Source organism: Arachis hypogaea, chromosome 20, assembly GCF_003086295.3.
Source record: "Arachis hypogaea cultivar Tifrunner chromosome 20, arahy.Tifrunner.gnm2.J5K5, whole genome shotgun sequence".
Classification (NCBI taxonomy): Eukaryota; Viridiplantae; Streptophyta; class Magnoliopsida; order Fabales; family Fabaceae; genus Arachis; species Arachis hypogaea.
This window is the reverse complement of record NC_092055.1, coordinates 10,414,814-10,435,477: the sequence shown is the minus strand read 5'-3', so window position 1 is coordinate 10,435,477 and position 20,664 is coordinate 10,414,814. Positions and strand designations below refer to the sequence as shown.

General features: G+C 42.7%; 2 protein-coding genes across 5 annotated transcripts; one reads left to right on the top strand and one right to left on the bottom strand.

Moving 5' to 3' along the window:
* Positions 1 to 764: 764 nt before the first annotated feature.
* Positions 765 to 5,348, top strand: LOC112784443 (uncharacterized). The gene is made up of 10 exons (XM_025827643.3): positions 765 to 1,065; positions 1,221 to 1,443; positions 2,292 to 2,417; positions 2,500 to 2,652; positions 3,155 to 3,281; positions 3,464 to 3,505; positions 3,871 to 4,170; positions 4,326 to 4,368; positions 4,568 to 4,645; positions 4,874 to 5,348. Exons 1-10 carry the CDS (start codon positions 989 to 991, stop codon positions 4,938 to 4,940), a joined length of 1,236 nt encoding a protein of 411 aa, XP_025683428.1. The 5' UTR covers positions 765 to 988; the 3' UTR covers positions 4,941 to 5,348.
* An 843-nt stretch (positions 5,349 to 6,191) lies between these two features.
* LOC112784444 (serine/arginine-rich SC35-like splicing factor SCL30A) lies at positions 6,192 to 8,955 on the bottom strand. 4 transcript variants are annotated; one of them, XM_072230273.1, is made up of 6 exons: positions 8,402 to 8,955; positions 8,050 to 8,286; positions 7,671 to 7,860; positions 7,400 to 7,557; positions 6,973 to 7,162; positions 6,192 to 6,582 (listed from the first exon to the last, which is right to left on the bottom strand). In XM_072230273.1, exons 1-4 carry the CDS (start codon positions 8,764 to 8,766, stop codon positions 7,552 to 7,554), a joined length of 798 nt encoding a protein of 265 aa, XP_072086374.1. In that variant the 5' UTR covers positions 8,767 to 8,955; the 3' UTR covers positions 6,192 to 6,582; positions 6,973 to 7,162; positions 7,400 to 7,551. The 4 variants fall into 4 exon arrangements, with proteins under 4 accessions (XP_072086374.1, XP_072086376.1, XP_025683431.1 ...); XM_072230275.1 differs by having other exon boundaries at positions 6,192 to 6,578; XM_025827646.3 differs by having other exon boundaries at positions 7,421 to 7,557.
* Between the last annotated feature and the right edge of the window lie 11,709 nt (positions 8,956 to 20,664).

The window sequence follows — 20,664 nt, the reverse complement described above, 5'->3', positions numbered from 1 at the left end:
TATAAGAATAAGATCCTGATGACATCAGCAGTGAGAAGAGCTGGATGGTCTCAATAATAATAACTTCACATTTTTCTAGTTATACACTTCAAATTTCAACAATTATTCACAATACAGCTTGCAATAATAGAGAACTCTGCAGCCAAATTTTGAAGCCTCACTTTGGCAATCTTTTACAAACTTCGATTCTTTACTCAGTTAATTGCTGCTTGGTCTGTTCAAGACACTTTTTTTATTTAACGATATCATTGTCATGCACATGAACAGTGCTGAAAACAAAAGCCAGATTTCTCCTTAATCAACCCCCCTAATTTGAGAATGTTGCTTTCGAGCCACGTAATATGTAGCAGTAACCCCTTTTTTTTTTAGTTCTGGAGCAGTAACCCTTTGTTTTCAAGCTTTCTTCTTTTTTTTTTGGTCATGCAAGCTTTCAAGATATTAAAACGGGCCAAGTCAATTTTTATACTAAGAAAGCAAGTCCAAATCCAATATTGGGCTTTGGTTCCTCGCCCCCTTGGGCCCAATGGTACCAGACTACCACCCAATTGTAAAATAAAAATGAACAAAATTACAATAACTCTTACCCAATAAACAAAAAAAAAATCGAAATAATAAGAATTTAATTTTTATACATAAATTATATAATATTTTTTTACACAAACATTTAATTATATATTATCATATTAATAAATAATAATTAATTTTTAAATTCACTATTAATTTAATTGAATATCTATATAACCTTTTTTGATGTTAATGTACGAAAATTAAATCCTACTAATATATATTTAATTAATCAATTTTTTTTTTTTTTTGGAAAAAAAGAGGGGAGAGTAGTGACTAGTGAGAGAACGTTCGGGCGAGTGCACCCTGCAAAAAATCCAACGAGGACGAGTCGGCGACTCGGCGCGAGTTATAACTCTCTCTCTTTCTCTCTGAGCAGCTCAAAATCTGTTGAATTTGTCATTGTTGTCGTTGGGCAGCATCAATGGCGGGTGAATCATCTCGCAGTAGCGGTAAACGTCCCTTCGTGGAAGATGCTGACGATCTCGACAAAAAGCCACCGTAATCTCTCTTCATCACACCCTTAAACCCTAATCTCATTCAATAACAATTTTTCCGGAATATTACGAATTGAGCTCCCTCGAAGTTGCATGATGTTCATGCGTGCTATGACTTTTCGTTACGCTTGCATTGAATTTGTGAATGTATGTATGCAGAGCAAAAAGGGTTAGGTTTCCAAAGGGTAAGAAAGTGAAGCCAGGAGAGGAAGTAGTGGTGGAGAAAGCAAATGCTGAGAAGGAGGAACCAACTGATTTGTTGAATCCCCAAGTTGCTGCCAAAGAGCGCGCCAAACGCAGGAGCCAGATCACTTCTGAACTCTTTACTGATGACACTGGAGGCGCCTCAAATGATGTAACTGCTGCTGAAGTCACATATGAGGTTTGTTCTTGAAAAAGTTTTCCTTCACTTGTTTTGTTGATAGTATACCTTTGAGTGCAACACTGAACACAACACAAAGGATAGAGACATACAAATTAGTGTTATTGTATATTGCTTGGTAATCCACTAAAACAAATTATGAAAGTTTAATTTATTTTTTTTTTTCATTCAAAAAATTTGAGAAGGAAAATATAATTATGAAAAATTAATAAGAATAATGAAAGAAAAAATAAAACATAAGTGGTGTCTCTTGTTAGTGTTTTTGTATCATTTCTATCAGGATGGACAGAAAATACACTAATTCAGTAGTGTCTCTGGTCACAATATCTTTGTTATGTCTCATCTCCCAAACACAATTTTGTGTCCTGTGCCTACAAACAAACGCAGCCTAAAGGAGTTGAGATTACCTTGAGTGATTTGTAGATTTATCCAAATGGAAACTAGGGTGACTATACATTACTTCGTGGCCGATTTTTGTCTGTGGAATGGAATTGATAATAATCTAGAGTGATAGAATTTTGTTAGCAGGTTACATTTTATATGATTGATGGATGGTGTTGACAGTTTCATTTTGCATTTATGCACCCTGCTATTAGTTGGAGTTTAACCTAAACTTGCTGTATCCAGTCTTTTGATATATTCCAATTAACATTAGAACTTGGAAGATTTATTAACGTAAATTATATTGTTTTGAAGTTTGTTGCGTGTAGGATGTTGTTTTTATGTACTTTTAGTATCGGACTATCCGAACTCTGCAGTTATTGCTATATTCAAGGTGTTCCAATGTTCGCTTTTTATTTGATTCATCTAAGTGATAGGCAGGTCATGATAGTTGATTACTTCAACAGGATAATGAGAATTTTGTTGATGATGGAATCCAAATTGAACCCTTCAACCTAGATAAAGAAAGGGAAGAAGGCTATTTCGATGCAGCTGGAAATTTTGTTGAATATGTTAGAGAGAAAGAAATCAAGGTATGGTATTTATACTGTTTTTCACTTTCGCTATTTCTATTTCCTTTTGATCCCGTCGATAAATTATTGTGGACTATTGTAGGATGCATGGCTTGATAATGTTGAAGTTGATCCAAAGTATGCTGCATTAAGCTATGAAGCAACTAATGAGGAAGAGGAGGTGGAAGACCTTTCTTCTAAAGATATTGGAACCATGAAGAGGCGGATTGCAAATGCTCTTGAACCTGGGGAAACGGTCAGCCTATGTTCCCCCACCCTTAATTTTCTGGTCTTTGGTTTTGAAGTCTTTCCTCTACTGAGGCATGATTGTAGAGTACAACACATTTATTCAACAACTCATTCTTGTGTTATTTATTTAGGTGGAAATTGGTTTAGTTATGACCGTGAGTTGTAAAAATTGATTTATACTTTAACCTGTCCAGAATATGCAGATCTGACAGTGTAACTTTAAACAATGAACAATAAAATACAGAAAGTTTGAAATATTGCAATTTTATTTTCCCATCTCATTCATTGTTGGCAGATTCCTTTTCACCCAGAGAAAAGGGTTATGATAAATTTATATGCAATGGATAACTTACTTTCATTACTAATTTTATATCATGATCAGTTGCTCCCTCTCTGTTGCTAATTGTAGATCATTGTGCTTAAGCAGGATTGAATTTATATTTATGTCTATTTTTATTAAGTGGCTTGGTGGTCTTCTGCGTTGTATTAACTTAAACTTCTTCCAATAGGTTTTACAAGCCTTGAGAAGGTTAAAAGGTAACAGTGACAGAAAGGCAAAAATGTCTGCCGAGACTAAGATTGTGTTTGACCAACTAACCGAGGATGCCATGAAGCTGATGGAGAATGGTGAATACAGTTAAGTTATTCTGACCAACTAGATTAGGCATAATTGAAAATGTACTTGTTATAATAGCCTATTGAGATCCTCGATGTTGTGCAAATTGTCTTGTTTCATTTATTTATTTTTCGATTTTTAATAGTTGTGTATTTCTACATGATGCTTAATTTCAATTCCTATCCCCCCCCCCTTTTTGCAGATGTTTATCACGAAAAGAAAGAGGTTTTTGAGCGCGAGGCAGGTAAGCTTAGTCTATAATGGCATTATACTCTTTATATTATTTACTTTATGTTGCAGGGATTAAATTTTTCATGTTGGTTATAATGTGAGATGGAACTTGATTTTATATGATCTCTTTCTTTTCTTTTTTTTTTTTTTTAATTCTTTTTGTAATGTGGTAGTGAAAATCATATTTGGACATCCACATAATAGCTTTAGCTTTCTCCTTTTCAGAGTGGTCATTGACAGTTTTTATTCAACATTCTCTTTGACCTATCACCCTTAATTGATGATATCTATTGTTTTATGAGGAGCAAGCAAGCAAACCTTTGCACTGCAGAAATAAAATGCTTGGTGCTTACATATTCCATAATCTCCCTTTTCCAGAAGGATATGAAAAACTGGCTAGGGCAAAAGGAGTAGGCACATCTATGCCTTCCACTGAAGCGAATACTTCTCTAAATGGGGAGAAAAGCTTGCTTTCTGACGACATGGATTCTGGTTTGCCCTCTGCAACATTCTCCACTGCGGCCATGGGCACATCAAATCCAAATTTAGTTTCTGCCGAAGTCTCTGGCAGTGGTGCAGATGATTATGATATGTTTGCTGATGATGAGAATACTACCACTAAGCATAGCGATGAAAATAATGTAGTTAGTCAACCATCTACGGATGCCAAAAATTCAGGTAAAGTGTATGTAAGATATTTACGTTTCATAAACAGATTTTGCATTTGCAGTAGAAATTATTGCCTGCTGATAGTTATTAAATTGGTTTTCATCAATTCTATCAAAAAAATGAAACTAGTTTTTAACTTGATATGGCTGTACTTTTCTTACCAGGTGGAGCATTACAAAATGATTATGTGTATGACGAATCTTCTGGGTATGACTCTTCTCTTGTGTTTTACTTTTTAGTAGATAGTTTCAAAAGTGTGACGTTAGTCACAAGAGAATAAGGATACATATCTACATTTCTTCTTTCCATGAATGAATTCTTTTATTAAAATGACTTTCTTTTTTATTTTTTGGACTTGAAATGTTGTTCAAATCTTGATCTGATATCAATTTCTTTATTGGTCCAGGTACTACTACAGCAGTAGTTTGGGCTATTATTACGACCCAAACACAGGACTATATTGTTCTGCGGTGTCGGGCCAATGGTACTGCACATTTATCTCAGCTTGTGTTGTACGCCTGCATTCATCTTGATATTTGACGTCTTTATTTAATGACTTTGCTAAATCATGCATTGATTAAAACTTTACCCCCTTTATTCATTTTTTTTGTTTATTTGATAGATAGATATATGGTAATAGAAGATAATATCAAGCAGTACGAGAGTTATATGTTTATAATTGTGACTAGCTTACTTGGAATGTTAAACGCAGGTATTCATTTAATGAGGAGACTAACACATATGACGAAGTTAAGGAGGTTGCATCCAATACCAGTTGATGAACTGTTTCTGCCCAAGTATTGACTATTGGAAATTCGGAAGAATATATCCACCTTCGTTTCCCTGGCCATATGTACAGACAGAAGCTTTCTTGAGTTTTTCTTTACCCTTGCACATACTTTAGCGTGGGACTTTCTTCTTACTTGGTACTATGCTTCCCAACAGTGTTTGTCTATTTAAAGTTGCTTTTGTGCAGAAAAGTCACGTAGAATTACGACATAGCTGTTAGACTGGTAGGAGCAATTACGATTGCGAGACTTGTGCAGTTTTGCTTTTACATAATGAAAAGCACAATCATTCATTATTCATAATGTATTGGAACAATATTTAGCTCATGCCGTTAATCGTAACTTGTAACTACGCAGAATGGCATTCAAGTGACATTAAATTTACTGGAGCTTCTGATATGTGGTGGTGCTTAACCCGTAAGGTATAACTGCCGACGGTCTGTTGATCTCGTCCATCCCTAGTTCTCTGCAAACACGCTCGTGCTTATTCGTTTCATTGACACGGGCCGTCGTTTGCATGCAAGTTAAAGATGTCAAATTTTAAAGTAATTTTTCTTTACAAAATATAAATAAGTGTTGTAACAGCACATGGAATATTGTATAATATATTACAATAATATATAAAAACTGGCCATCAACATATACATATACACATGCATAGAAAACAATCATCTTTTATGACAAATAGTTAGATACACCGTTAAATAATCAAATATCTATGAGGATTTTTTAAAAAAGTTACGGACTCCAAATCCCTAATAAAGCACAGAAATTCAAATATTTACAACCCGACAGATTCATGTATTTCAATATCCGAACACACCAGCCAAAATTATTCAACAAAATCTATACTTAATATTCCGACCTTTTTAACTGCTAACTTAGTTTTCAATCTTTCGTATTTTTACAGCCTTTGAAACACTATGCTTGTACTTCACGAAGAAACAGATTCTTTCCACGCAGAGAGAAAGAGAGCTACAGGCATTAAAAATGGGTGAGACTTTAGATTGTTACAAAATGAGTCCAAAATATCAACGCATTAAATCACTTAACTCCAATATCAAAGTCTAAGAATGAATATGTTGGAGAATCCAGTCATTGCCATCTATTTTATTCATACCAATAAAATCTTTAGGCTTACGTCAATGCCAGCATAAGTTTTACTAAATTAATTACTAAAATATCATAAGGATTTCAAACAAGGGGGATGGACGGTTCATGCACTATCCAAAGAAACTTCAATTTCAGAGAAACCGCGTCTCTATGACACATTAATCATTAAAGAACAGTAATTGTGATCACATATGGCGCCACGATTTCCTGATTGACAAATTTATGTATCTTCAGATGACACAAGAGAATAGATGAGAATGCTGCTTCATAAACTATTAACAGTAAAAACATTTGTGTTAAGTATATCTTTGAAGTAGCAAAGCTAGATAGCCATGTTCAGTGCCAAGTGATAATACCACTGCCAAACCGACCAGCCCAAAAAAGGCAGCAACAGCCAGCCACAAGCAGCAGCTATTGGTTAATTCTTCATATTATTCACGAACAAAAGCATATCATACAAAAGATGTATCAGCTACCACGTCACTTCGGCCACGTGCGTGCTTATATATAACATACCTAACTACATTAAATAGGAAAAAGTTATAACCAATGACAAGTGCAAAATATCCCCCCAAAATACCATACTGATGTCCCGTTTGTTTTCTGCCACTACACTTTCCAAGCAGTTCTTGCTGAAAGGAAGCATGTCATTGCTTTTGGCATGGAAAACAAACAGGCCATAAAGTGTCACCATAATGTTCCCAACTCCCTCTGACTGGAAATGCTACACTAAATTAGGACTCACTACGATAGACTAGGATTCCTACTTCATAAAATAATATGTTCAACTTGTGTACATCAAGTCGCAGAAATATTTGCAGGACAATGTGGTTACGAAATAAATATATAAAAAATCTGAATGGTTATGAGCGTGTTTTGAAGAAATAAGGAACCAAACCAAATATCTTACCAATAATCATATTATTCAGGAGTAAACCAAATCAGCTAAATCTCTCAAACCAACAATCATAGTTCTAAAACCAGCATTTTCTTGCAACCAGCACCAACTTCACGGTCAATCATCAACAACACAGAATTAGCATCAACGGCAGCAATCTCAACATGACACTATCAGTCCATTTCACTTTTCCCGATCATAGCTATATAACCAAAAAATTTGTTCAGCATAAATTGCGACTTCTATTAACTGAGCTTCAATTAAGTCATAATCACAGCTTCCTATAAAGTGACATGCAACCCGGATAAAAAAAATGCAAACAGGATGAAACAAAAGAAACAATTGTCATGGAATGAAAGATCAATCTACCAACTACAAGGTGCAACAATTACCAAATACCCAAGTATAAGAAACATCAAAATATGAATAGCATTCAAACATTGAGGAAGTATGATGCTACCAAACCAGCACATAGTTCTTAAAATTCTTGACTCCAACAAGACCGTTCACAATGATCAAAACATCCAACATAAGCAAAATAGCCATATCTGCATTACTCAAGGTGTCTCCCGAATTTTCAAGAAACATAGCTCATGCCTGAAAAAAGAATAGTAGAATCTAACAGTCAGAACAGGCCAAAAGGAAGCACTTGATAAAAACAAGCATGACATTCTCTGGAGACTTTTAAGGTGAATATTAGTGTTACTCACATCACCATCAGAATTTCTAGGTGATGGACTACGGGAAGCATCAGGACGACCACGTGGCGAGACAGGTGTAGGGGAGTGTCCATTGCGAGTCCTAGGGCTTTCACCCCTAGGGCTCTTCTTCCTTGGGGAAGCACTTGTCCTAGGGGATGGACTCCTTTGAGGACTTGGGCTGCGCCTAGCAGGAGAGCGGCTACAGGGAAGTAAACAACAGCAGCAACAATGGAAAAGTCAATGTACATTACATGAGCTTATTTGGAGTCAAAAACAGCTTATGAGAAAAGCTTCCTAAAAACTAATCAAACTCAAGCATGCTCCCATAACAATCTATAACACCATCACAACAAAAAGTTGAATAAGTTAATTATGAGCATGAGAAGACCTATCTACGCTCCGGCTCCGGCTCCGGCTCCGGCTCCGGCTTATACTACGGATAGGGCGGTCATCATCATCATAGCGTCCCCTTCCACGACCCTTGTCCGGACTGGCACTCCGACTCCGGCTCCGGCGACGATAATCCCTGTCCCTGCCACGGTGCCTGTCACGCTCATACCTATCGTAACTCCTGCTGCGACTCCTCCTCCTATAATCCTTCTCTCTGTAATCATCATCACGATACCTGCATCCGATTCAAGCATCAAAGCGAACCGTGAATGCAAAACCATAGCAAAACATATCACTCGAAAACAAACTACGGGAACTAGTGAAAAGAAATACAAAATTCGAAACGCTACCTTCTCCTGGGACTGCGGCTGCGCTTAGATCTGGGAGCAGATTCGACAATCCTACCTTTGTGGATGCGCTCGGCGTTGGGACCGTACTTGGCGAACTGGACGGTGATTTCGCGGCCGTCGACGACCCTGCCGTCGAGGCGCTCGACAGCCTTTTGAGCCTCGTCGGCATACTTGTAGCGAACAAATGCGAAGCCCCTGGAGTCGCCCGTGCGGCGGTCCTTGGGAATGAAAATGTCGACGACGTCGCCGTACTTGTGGAAGAGAGGGAAGAGGTCGTCGGCGGTTGTACGGAAGGTGATGTTGAGAACGAGAAGGGAGTAAGTGTCGCTAATGTCTGGTGGACCTGACCTTCCGAAGTGAGACATGGTTGATGCCTTTGCAGATTGCAGCAACAGCAATAGCCACACCCAATGCTATTGGTTTTGGGGATTAGGGATTTGAATTAGGGTTTGTGAGCCGCACGAGCTTCTTCAACACTTCGCACTTCAGAGGCTGAGCTCAATGACGAAGATAATACGTTGCCGCAGATCTTAAAAAATTATTATTATTTGAATTTCACTTATTATCGGTTATTTATCTCTAATTACTTTTAGTAAATTGAACCTAAAAAACGTTGGCAAAGACAATATTTTTCCCAAACTCTTAGGTAAGTAGTATTTTTATTTTTTAGGACTTTTGATCCCATTGTTCATAAAATAAATATTATATTTTTTATAATTCATATCAGTTAATTACAAATAAAGTGAGTGTAATTTTAGAGAAAAAATTATCATAAAATGATACATAATGATAAGAGTTTTCTTTAAGAAATATTAAGAGTTAAAGTAATTATTTAACTAATTTTTTTTTAAAGGAATTAAGTGTATTTGTTTAGTAGGAAACATCTTGTCTTTCTAATTTTTAAAATTTACTAGAAATTTGATATAGTAAATTAAGGATCTCGCTCTTCTAAAGTTATATTTTCACTTTAGAAAAAAAAATACCATTAATTATTCTTGAATTAAGATAGTGAGACTCATAAATAATAAATATTACAAATTTAAAGATGATTAAAGTATCACTTTATTATTTTACTAGCATTATCACTTTAGAGGATCTTTTTCCGTAAACTACACTCAATTATAAGAACCAAAATACAACTTTTATCCGGCGAATATAAATATAAATTGAAATATGTTTTCTTAAAATAAATACTTTAAAACTTTAATAAAAGATTTGTTTTAAAGTGGAACATCTTGGTATATTATTTTTTTTATTTTTAAAAATTTCTTAATTTAAATCTTAAAATAGTTTATGAAACATTCAAAATTTAAAGTAGTCATTAAAATTAGTAATTACTAATTTGATCTTTAAGTATCGACCCGGACACGCGTCCTGGACAACTCACTACTACAGCTGTATAGGGAAGCTTCAAGGAAGGTGGTTTCTGCCCTTGTGGGACCCGCCTCTGACACGGTATATATGGGGAGGGTCCTACCCCTCCCCCAAGGTACGTCACATACCATTCTCTCATCTCTCGCCTGCACACTTGACTGACTAGAGCGTCGGAGTGTCTTTACAGGTGACACCCCCCTCTCCCCACAAAGAGCTCGGGAAGTCGGTTATCCCTCTTTCGACCCAGCGACCCGGAACCAGGCGATCCCCTCTCTTATCGAACGAAGAACCAACCTGAACCGTCCGGTACCCGACCTACCGTACATTGGCGCCGTCTGTGGGGACGCCTGAATGGACGTTGTACTGGACCCAGGAGGAACAGGCCGCGAGACCGAGCACAGAGGAGAAGCCTCCGTGGCTTCTTCCCGGGAGCGCACGAGGTCCCCTCCACGATGAACCTCACGATCTCAAGAAAGGCGCCCATTCGGGGGAACTGGCGACAACAATGCCAGAATAATGCAGGAACTGCGTCACAGGATGCAGGACCTGGAGCGCCGGTTGGCAAATCGAGAACATCGCCAACGAACTCCCGAATCAAGCTACTCCCGTTCCCCTCCAAGAAGCCACTCCCGGCGAACAGCTAGCCCACGATCTGAGCCCGAGAGCGCCAGGGAGGAAGGACGCCTAAGAAGACGCCGCGACCCCATCATCTACACCCGGCACGAAAGGAGGCGCACCACAGATCGAGATCGGGAAGAAGATCGACGGGAAGACGGCGAGAAAAGAACAAGGAGAACGCGGGAACCAGTGATAATGGGCGCAACCCCATTTCACCATTCCATCCTCGAAGTCCGGCTGCCAAAGCACTTTGACAAGCCGACGAACATGAGGTACGACGGAACCCAAGACCCGCAGGAGCACCTTACAGCCTTCGAGGCTAGGATGAACCTGGAGGGAGTGGGAGACGAGGTAAGGTACCGCGCTTTCCCAGTCACTCTCGCGTGACCTGCAATACGGTGGTTAACAGCCTCCCGCAGGGCTCAGTGGCCAGGTTCTCGAATATTAGCCACGCCTTCCTAGCCCAATTTACTACCAGAATTGCAAAGGCAAAGCACCCGATCAATCTGCTCGGGGTGATGCAGAAATCCGGCAAACCGACCAGGAAATATCTAGACCGGTTCAACGACGAGTGTTTGAAAATCGACGGACTGACTGATTCAGTTACTAGCCTATGCCTGACGAATGGACTTCTAAACGAAGACTTTAGAAAGCACCTCACTACGAAGCCGGTGTGGACAATGCAGGAGATCCAAAGTGTAGCCATAGAATACATTAACGGTGAAGAAGTCAACCAGGTTGTGGCTGCTAACAAACGGCAGCCCTCCTACAATCAAACCCGGTAGCACAGAAGCGGAGAAAGACAGAAGGAACACGCTAGAGACGGCGGTCCGAGCAAGACACCCAGGTCGTTTCCTCGTGTCGGGAAGTTCACCAATTACACCCCTCTCACCGTCCCTGTCATAGAAGTTTATCAACAGATAGCAGAGAAGGGAATTTTGTCGAAGCCCCGACCTCTGAAGGAACGGACCGGGAGAAACAAGAGCCTCTATTGTGATTACCACAAAGGCTATGGGCACAAGACACAGGATTGCTTCAACCTGAAGGACGCGTTGGAATAAGCGATCCGGGACAAAAAGTTGGCCGAATTCTCCCACCTCATCAGGGAGCCGAGGAGGCGAGATCGCGACCGCGAGGGAGAGGACAAGATCCACGCGGCGAAGCGACGCCACGAGCCGGAGGACAACGAACACGGCCTTACCATAGTGAACGTAGTAACGGCAAGAGATGCACCCCCAAGGTCGAGGTCGGCACACAAGAAAGACGCCAAGGTCCTGGTGATTTCCTCATCCTCTGTGCGAAGCTCCAAAAGGCTCCCACCCATCTCATTCGGTCCAGAGGACCAATGGTTCGATGAGGCCACGGAAAGCCCGCCCATGGTCATCACGACCAGCGTGGGAACCGGCCTCATCAAGCAGATCCTCGTGGACACCGGGGCTGACTCGAATATCATGTTTCGCAACGTGTTTGACGCCTTGGGCCTACAGGATGCCGATTTAAAGACGCACCAACATGGTGTGGTAGGTTTGGGCGACCACTTCATCAAGCCAGACGGGATAATCTCCCTACCAATATCTGTAGGAACAGGACAGGGACGAAGGTCGGTAATGGCCGAGTTCATGGTTCTACGAGACTCCACGGCCTACAACGTCATCCTAGGGAGGAAGACTATCAACGACCTCGGAGCAGTGATCAGCACAAAGATGTTGATAATGAAGTTCATAGCTGACGACGGATTCGTGGGATCCATAAAAGGAGACCTAGAAACGGCAGTCGCTTGCGACAATGCCAGCCTCTCCTTAAGGAATAAATCTAAAGAGGCATCGGGGGTGTTCCTTGCCGACTTGGACGCCAGAGTCAGCGACAAGCCGAGACCCGAACCAGAAGGGAACTTAGAGAGGTTCAGAGTCGGGGACACTGAGGAGAAGTTCACCTACGTAAACAGAAACCTCCCACATGACCTAAAGGGACCTCTAATGGAAATGATCAGGGCTAACGGCAATCTATTTGCATGGACGCCAGCCGACATGCCGGGGATAGACCCCAACTCATGTCACATCACTTGGCCGTGATGGCCGAGGCCAGACCGGTAGCTCAAAGGAGAAGGAAAATGTCGCAAGAGCGAGCAGAGGAGGTGGCCAGGCAGACGGCCAGCCTCCTAGAAGCAGGATTCATTCGGGAACTCGACTACTCGACGTGACTGTCGAATGTAGTTCTAGTGAAAAAGCACAACGGGAAATGGAGGATGTGTGTGGACTACTCTGATCTCAACAAAGCATGCCCCAAGGACTGATACCCTTTACCCAACATTGACGCACTCATCGACGCAGCGGCGGGATATCGGTACCTAAGCTTCATGGACGCTTACTCTGGCTATAATCAGATACCGATGCACCGGCCTGACGAAGAGAAAACAGCGTTCATAACGCCGGGAGGGATATATTGCTACAAGGTAATGCTGTTCGGCCTAAAGAACGCTGGGGCAACATACCAGAGGCTAATGAACAAGATATTTAGCGACCTCATAGGCAAAACGGTGGATGTATATGTAGATGATATCCTCGCAAAGACCACCCGGCCTGAGGACCTCATAAGCGACCTGGGAAACGTGTTCGACTCCCTCCGACAACACGGCATGAGGCTCAACCCACTCAAATATGCCTTTGCCATGGAAGTTGGAAAGTTCATAGGGTTCATGATAACCCAAAGGGGGGTCGAGGCCAACCCGGAAAAGTGCCAAGCAATACTCCAAATGAAGAGTCCGGGATGTGTCAAGGATGTTCAGAGGCTCTCAGGTAGACTCATGGCCTTATCCCTTTTCCTTAGAGCGTCGGCTGCTAGGGCGCTACCATTTTTCAACCTTATGAAAAAAGGGATAGTGTTTGAATTGACCCCAGCGTGTGAGGAAGCATTTAAGTATTTCAAAGAGATCCTCGCAACACCACCCGTGCTCGGGATACCCAAAGCCGGGGAACCGCTCTACCTGTACCTGGCCATAACGGAGGAAGCGCTGGCGGTAGTTTTGGTATGGGAAGAAGGGAAGGTTCAACAACCAATTTACTTCGTGAGTAGAGCACTGCAAGGAGCAGAACTGAGATACAGCAAATTAGAGAAGCTGGCTCTGGCACTGCTAACCTCTTCCCGAAGACTACGACAGTACTTCCAGGGTCACCAAGTGGTCGTGAGAACGGACCAAGGAATCTGCCAAGTGCTCCAAAAACCCAACTTAGCGGGAAGAATGATGACTTGGGCCATCAAGCTATCTCAGTACGATTTGCGATATGAGCCTCGACATGCGATTAAGGCGCAAGCAATGACAGAATTTTTGGTAGAAGTAACGGGGGAACCGACCGAGGAGCTGGGCATACGGTGGAGGCTCCATATGGACGGAGCCTCCAACCAAACGTCCGGAGGTGCCGGAATCATCTTGAAAAGCCCTACCGGGGTCATATATGAACAATCAATCAAGTTCGAGTTTCCCGTATCGAACAACCAAGCGGAATACGAAGCTCTTTTGGGCGGCCTGATCTTAGCTCGGGAAGTCGGGGCTACGAGGCTGGAAGTGTGCAGTGATTCGCAGGTCGTTACCTCGCAAGTAAATGGAAGCTACCAAGCCAGAGACTCGCTGTTGCAGAAGTACTTGGAGAAGGTCAGAGAGCTGAGCAAACAATTCGAGGAGGTCGCGGTCCAACACGTTCCAAGGGAAAGGAACACACGGGCAGACCTCCTATCCAAGCTAGCGAGCACGAAACCGGGAGTCGGCAACCGGTCCCTCATTCAAGGCATGATAAAAGAACCAACAGTTGCACTCTACCTGACAAAGATAAGCCCCTCCTAGATGGACCCCATCACTGATTTCCTAGAAAACGGCAAACTCCCTAACGACGAGAAGGCAGCCAAAGCATTGAGAAGAGAAGCGACCAAATATGCGATCATACAAGGTCAACTATTTAAAAAGGGACTCAGTCAGCCCTTACTAAAGTGCCTGCACCTCGACCAAATGGACTACGTCCTTAGAGAAGTCCACGAGGGGTGCTGTGGTCACCACATCGGGGGCAAGGCCCTAGCAAGAAAGCTCGTCCGAGATGGATACTACTGGCCGTCGATGATGATGGACTCCAAAGAATTTGTAAGGAAATGCGTCAAGTGCCAAGAGAACGCCAACTTCCACAAGGCGCCGGCAATCGAGCTAAGCCTATTGACATCTTCCTGACCTTTCGCACAGTGGAGAGTCGACCTACTGGGACCGGGGCAAGTCAAATTCCTCATAGTTGCCATCGACTACTACACCAAGTGGATAGAGGCTGAATCACTGGCCAGTATATCCTCAGCCAATTGCCGAAAGTTTATGTGGAGTCAAGTGATAACTCGATTCGGCATCCCGAAAGTCGTCGTCTCTGATAACGGGACACAGTTCACTGACAAGAAGTTCGCGGAGTTCCTCATTGGCCTGGGCATAAAGCAGAAATTCTCCTATGTAGAGCATCCCCAGACAAACGGTCAGGTTGAGGCCGCAAACAAAGTTATCTTGCTGGACCTCAAGAAGCGGCTGGATAACAAAAAAGGTGCATGGATTGATGAACTCGCCTCAGTTCTCTGGTCTTACCGAACAACCGGGCAGTCGTCCACAGGAGAAACCCCTTTCTGCTTGACGTACGGGGTGGACGCAATGATACCTGTAGAGATTGGCGAGCCGAGCCCACGATTACTCCTGAAGGGAGTAGAGGAAGCAGTGGAAAAGGACCTAGCAGATGAGGCTAGGGAGATGGCCCACTTGTCAAAAATGCCACTAAAGCAAAGAATGGCCCTGCGCTACAACACCAAAGTGCTCAGGAGAGAATTTGAGCAAAATGACCTCGTCCTGCGGCGCAACGATATCGGGCTACCGACCCAAGGGGAAGGTAAACTGGCGGCAAACTGGGAAGGCCCCTACAGAGTCAAAGAGGTGATTGGCAAGGGCGCCTACAAATTAGAGAAGCTCGATGGCAAGGAAGTCTCGAGAACTTGGAATGCAGGTAACTTGAGAAGATTTTATTCCTAGCTCAAACACGCCGATTAGGCGATTTGATGGGCTCAGCGATTTACTTTTGTTAAATACTTATTATGGCAATAGACTTCTTTAATTATCGATTAACGTTTACTTGTCAAAATTACCTTCCCACTTGCTCTTCCCCATTTACACATCCCACGACAACAAGTTTCATATGAAACATGTTAAACGGGACCACGATACAGTACCCCGGGACTGATCACCCCGGGAGCCAATTAAGCTAAAGCCATAACAAACGGCTACAGCGATAGTAAAGCCACGACTTGGCTTCGTCGAACTACCAGCACAACGGTAAACGAACACGAGCCACAAGCCCATACCAACAAAACGGTAATGAAATAAAACAAAAACAATAAGCAGGAAAAGATGATAATCACAAGCCGACCAAGCGACTACCAGAGTATGTTAAAAAGCTAGTTCCACAAGTTCTACAAACAAAAATACAAAGGTACATGGGATCATTTCTTGGGCATGTCAACAATCTTGTCATCCCTGATTGTTTTAAAAATGCCAATCGCCGACGTGTCGAAGTCGGGGGCCACAATCTTCACCTGGGCCTTAAGGGCTTCCTCAGTCATCAGGATCGCACTCTTTCCCTGCTTCACGATTTCTTTATGCTTCTTCTTAAACTCTTCGGCTTTAGCTTGAGCGGCCTTAGCCGACGAGACGGCCGCATCACGTTCTTTCTCCAAAGCGACCACCCGACCTTGCACAGCGTTGAACTGGCTTTCCAAACTCATCTCCCGCTCGGTCAGACGGGATACGGTAGCATCAGAGATCTTCAATTTTTCCTCGGCAGACGCGGCCTTATCCTCGGCATCCCTAAGCTTCTCCTCCACCTTGGACAGCTGCTCCCAAAGCGTTTCAACTTGAGTTTTGAATTGATTATTGGCAGTGGCAGCAGATTCAAGCTTCCTGTGCAGTGACTGCATCCCTGACAACTCAAACTCGGCCTTCCGAGCTATAGCAGCACCGCCGAGGAGGGTACGGTACATCCACCTCACATGCCCCGAAAGGTCAGAGCCATGGAAGTGCTCCTCCGTGCCAGGAAGCAACTAGGCATCTATGAAGTTCCCGGCGTCAAAGTTCCTCTCCATCACGGTGAGGACTCCCTCAGGGCTGGAGGATGACCTCTGCCTCTTGGGGGTTGGGATAACCTTCAAGTCATCATCCTCGACTTGTTCAGTGGAGGTCGAATGCCCAGTGCCGGCCCCCTCCTCATGAATGGGAGAGACGCGCACCCCATTAGAATTCCTGTCCATCATCTCGGTATCACGGGGTGAAGGCACCGCCTGATCCTCCTTATTCTCAGGAGGGGTCTCCGACTTCCCGTTACCTTTCTCCCCATCACTTTCCTCCAAAAAAGTCTTAAACAAATTCTCAAGGCCCGTCACCTCGGCAGACATCTCCACTGCAGCAAATAAATAAACAAGTTAGTCGTGAAATCGGCATAACCAATCAAAGCAACCACAACGCAAGAAATACAAGTCAGCCACTCACAAATGTAATTTCTGACAACCTCCCAATTACCCATAAGAAGGTGGAGATTCACATGGTTTCTCCCAAAGACAGCCAACAACACGTCGGCAATCTTTCTGTCCACAACGGACATCCCCTTGTAAGTCACCTTAATGAAGGTGTTGGACCTCGCCCCGAAACTCCAATACATCGGGATGAGGCGTTCCCCTTCTAAGGACAACCAGAAGGGATGGCGACCTTTGACTGGACGCACCTTAAAATATTTATCCTTATACCCATGATAAGAGTCTTCAAACAAGCCAAAAATCCTTCAACCCTGGGCAGATTGGAAGGACATGAACCTTTTCCTCGCTTTCCCTTCTTTGGAAGGATTCGTGAGGTTGAAAAAATAAAGAAAAACGTCTACAAACACTGGCAGCTCTAGGTATTCACACACCATCTCGAAACAGCGGATGGAAGCCCAACTGTTCGGATGCAACTGCGACGGTGCCACAGAGATCCAGTTGAGGAGCGCCATTTGAAATGCAGAAAAAGGAATACGGACCCCTACTTGGGTGAACATGGACTTATAAAACCAAATCCAATCGGGAACCTGGGGGGAGTGGAAGTTGAGCTCATATAGCCGCTCGTTGGGGGCAGGAACGAAAACGTCATAGTTGGCCTCCTCGTTGGTTCTCCCGTACAAGTACTCGGCTTGGCGGAACTCGGTAAGCTCCTCCTCGCCCATCTGGTTCGGGGATTCTTTCACATCGGAAGTCACCCAAGCGTACGGGTCGTAACCCGCGGCGGAGGTGGAAGCTCGTGAGACGATGCGAGGCATACCTATAGTGGGGTACCACTCGGTTAGTCTACGAGGTCGGGAGCTCGGAAAAATCCCAGAAACTACATTAAGCCTATTCAGTAACTATAATTAAGCATGGCTAAAGCAGAATCCAAGCAAAAGCCTAAAAAGCTAACACCCTGGAATGGTAACCCCCCTAACGCACCTACTTGACACTATGATCATCTAGCATGCAAATCAAATAAGCAACATGCATATAGAAGAACTGATAATGAAGATAAAACGAACGTAAGCAAAGGAAGAGGAGAAGAGTGCTTACCTGATTGACTGTGATAGCTGAGAGGAAAGCAGGAAGGGATGGATGCTCAAAAACGCGAAGATCACAGTAGGGAATTCAGGAAGGAAGAAGGAGAATGCAAAGAAAATAGAATGAGGATGAACAAGGAAATGGAATGAAAATGGAGCGTGAAACTGGTTAGGGGATTAAAAAACTGACCTAAAGCGCGAAAAGCAGGGGTAAAAGAGTCTTTACTCACAGGGTTTGAAACAACCCATTATGAGCATTAAATGTCCGGCGCGAAGAACGAGGCAACGAACAGTTATCCCCATCAATGAAGAGACACGCGCGCAAGAGGCACGTCCCCTCCACGGGCAGCCGACCTGGCGACAACATACGGAAGAAGAGATAACACGCCACCAACAACTAGGGGTGGCAAACGGGCCTAAATCCGTTGAGCCGGCCCGCGTAACCCGCCAAAAAAAGCAGACTGGGCTGAAAAATTGGGACCACCAAATAGCAAAAGCCCGCCTAATCCGCACCGCTTAAATCGCGGGCTTTGGCGGAGCAGGGCGAGCTTCCCCGTCGGGCTTAATATTTTCTGACAAGGGGTATTTTTACAATTTTTTTGCTAAAACCCAACTTCCCCCAACCCAAGTTACAAGAGAATAAAGATGAAAATTGAGTGTTATGGATTATGTTTATTTTGTTTTATTGACAATATTTATAATTATGTTTTGGATTATGTTTATTTTGCTTTGGGAACAATATTTATTATTATGTTTTGGATGAAAATTTGGTTTATAATTATGTCTATTAGATATTTATAATTACAAAGACTTTAATGTTTGTGAATATAAAAATTATAATTTGTTTATACTTTTAGAAATTATAATAGTTAAAATTAAAAAACAGAAGAGATTTTTTATACCTTTATATATATTATTTAATAGTTAAAAGTAAAAAAAAAGATATTTGGCGGGCTTAGCCCACCGGCCCGCCAACCCGCCGTTAGGCGGGGCGGGCTGGGATTTTGAGACCATCTCAGTAGGCGGGGCAGGGCGGGCCAGCCCGCAAAGGGCGGGCTTCCCCGCTTGCCACCCCTACCAACAACCCTCACGATCATTGCTGGCGCGTTGGGAGTACTGTTACGGCCTGGTCCACATATAAAATGGGCCGACCCGACCCGCAAACCACCCGACCCGAACGGTCGGGTGCGAGACGTCCAAGTACCGACCCGGGCGCGTGTCCTGGACAACTCACTACTACAGATGTATAGGGAAGCTTCGAGGAAGGTGGGTTCTGCCCTTGTGGGACCCGCCTCTGACTATATGGGGAGGGTCCTACCCCTCCCCCAAGGTACGTCACATACCATTCTCTCATCTCTCGCCTGCACACTTGACTGACTAGAGCGTCGGAGTGTCTTTGCAGGTGACACCCCCCTTCCACACAAAGAGCTCAGGAAGTCGGTTATCCCTCCTTCGACCCAGCAACCCGGAACCAGGCGATCCCCTCTCTTATCGACCGAAGAACCAACCCGAACCGTCCAGTACCCGACCTACCGTACATCTTTGAAATTGTACTCTAAATTTTATAGTAGTCTCTCACACAGCTGTCCATTACTGGTCGTGGAAAAGTTGAAGTGGACTGAAGTCCTGCCACGCTAGCAATGTAACAACTGGCTAATGTAGTAAAAGAAACTCTTTTTTTTCCCTTCCAATCTGGTCCCTTTTTTCTTTTTAAAAGTCCAAACTCCGAGATTGATCAACCTCCACGAAGTTTTTTTCAAAAGATGACAAGTACGTGGAAGTGATTGTTCAAGTTAGTAATATTGTTCATGTTCTTGTTGATTTTGTGGGTCTTCTGAGTTGGAGATTCAACAAGAGTTTGCAAAAGTAATTTCTTTGATTGTGAGGTATAATTCTCATAAAAGAGTTCTTGTTAGTGCTGGTGTTGTTGTGTCTTTGGTTAAAATTTTGGAGTGTTCAAGTGAGACTGAACAAATTATTGCTGCCTTGTGTCTGTAGCGTTTGATTGAGAATTTCGATAATGTTTGATCAAATTCACGACAGAACTTGTTAAATTTCTAAATGCAAAATCATTCGAGGTTCCAAAAATGATGACAAAGACACTCTCCAAGATGGTTATGGTTGTAAAGTATAGGAAGAGATTTGTGCAAGATGATGAAAATATTACTCTTTTTCTGCAATTGTTGGATCTAGAGCAGCGGAATTTAAGTAATAAGTTCTTAATCTTTGTATTGATGTCATTGACGAGTTGCAACAGTAAAAGAAAGAAGATTGTGATTTTTGGATATACAAAAAATATGGAGAGACTTGCAATTGAATCTCAAATTTCTTCTGCTAATGTAAAGAGACTGTTAGATTTCTTTATAAAACCAGTAATTTACGTACCTCCAGCCATTGCCAATAAATTCTTTGATTTAATTTGGAACTTTCAATTCTTGAATCACAGAGAGCCAGATGGAATCAAGGTGTAATTTTTGTTCTTATGATCAGAATTGGGGACCCAAATTTTATAAAGTTTATGATGAACAGTCGTGTTCTTTCCATCAAAGAATAGACCAACTGTCAATATAATAATGAATAATTACAACACCACCCAAAATAATTTCTATATTAACAAATTGGACTACAATTAGAATAAAAATTCTAACATTCTCC

Bases quoted from the DNA above. Each gene is read 5' to 3' on its own strand.
- LOC112784443 (XM_025827643.3), top strand. From the start codon at position 989: ATGGCGGGTGAATCATCTCGCAGTAGCGGTAAACGTCCCTTCGTGGAA. The intron at 2,418-2,499 runs GTATGGTATTTA...GGACTATTGTAG, and splicing joins TTAGAGAGAAAGAAATCAAG to GATGCATGGCTTGATAATGT. The intron at 4,369-4,567 runs GTATGACTCTTC...TTATTGGTCCAG, and splicing joins GTGTATGACGAATCTTCTGG to GTACTACTACAGCAGTAGTT.
- LOC112784444 (XM_072230273.1), bottom strand. From the start codon at position 8,766: ATGTCTCACTTCGGAAGGTCAGGTCCACCAGACATTAGCGACACTTAC. The intron at 8,287-8,401 runs GTAGCGTTTCGA...AATCGGATGCAG, and splicing joins AGCCGCAGTCCCAGGAGAAG to GTATCGTGATGATGATTACA. The intron at 7,861-8,049 runs GTCTTCTCATGC...ACTTCCCTGTAG, and splicing joins CGGAGCCGGAGCGTAGATAG to CCGCTCTCCTGCTAGGCGCA.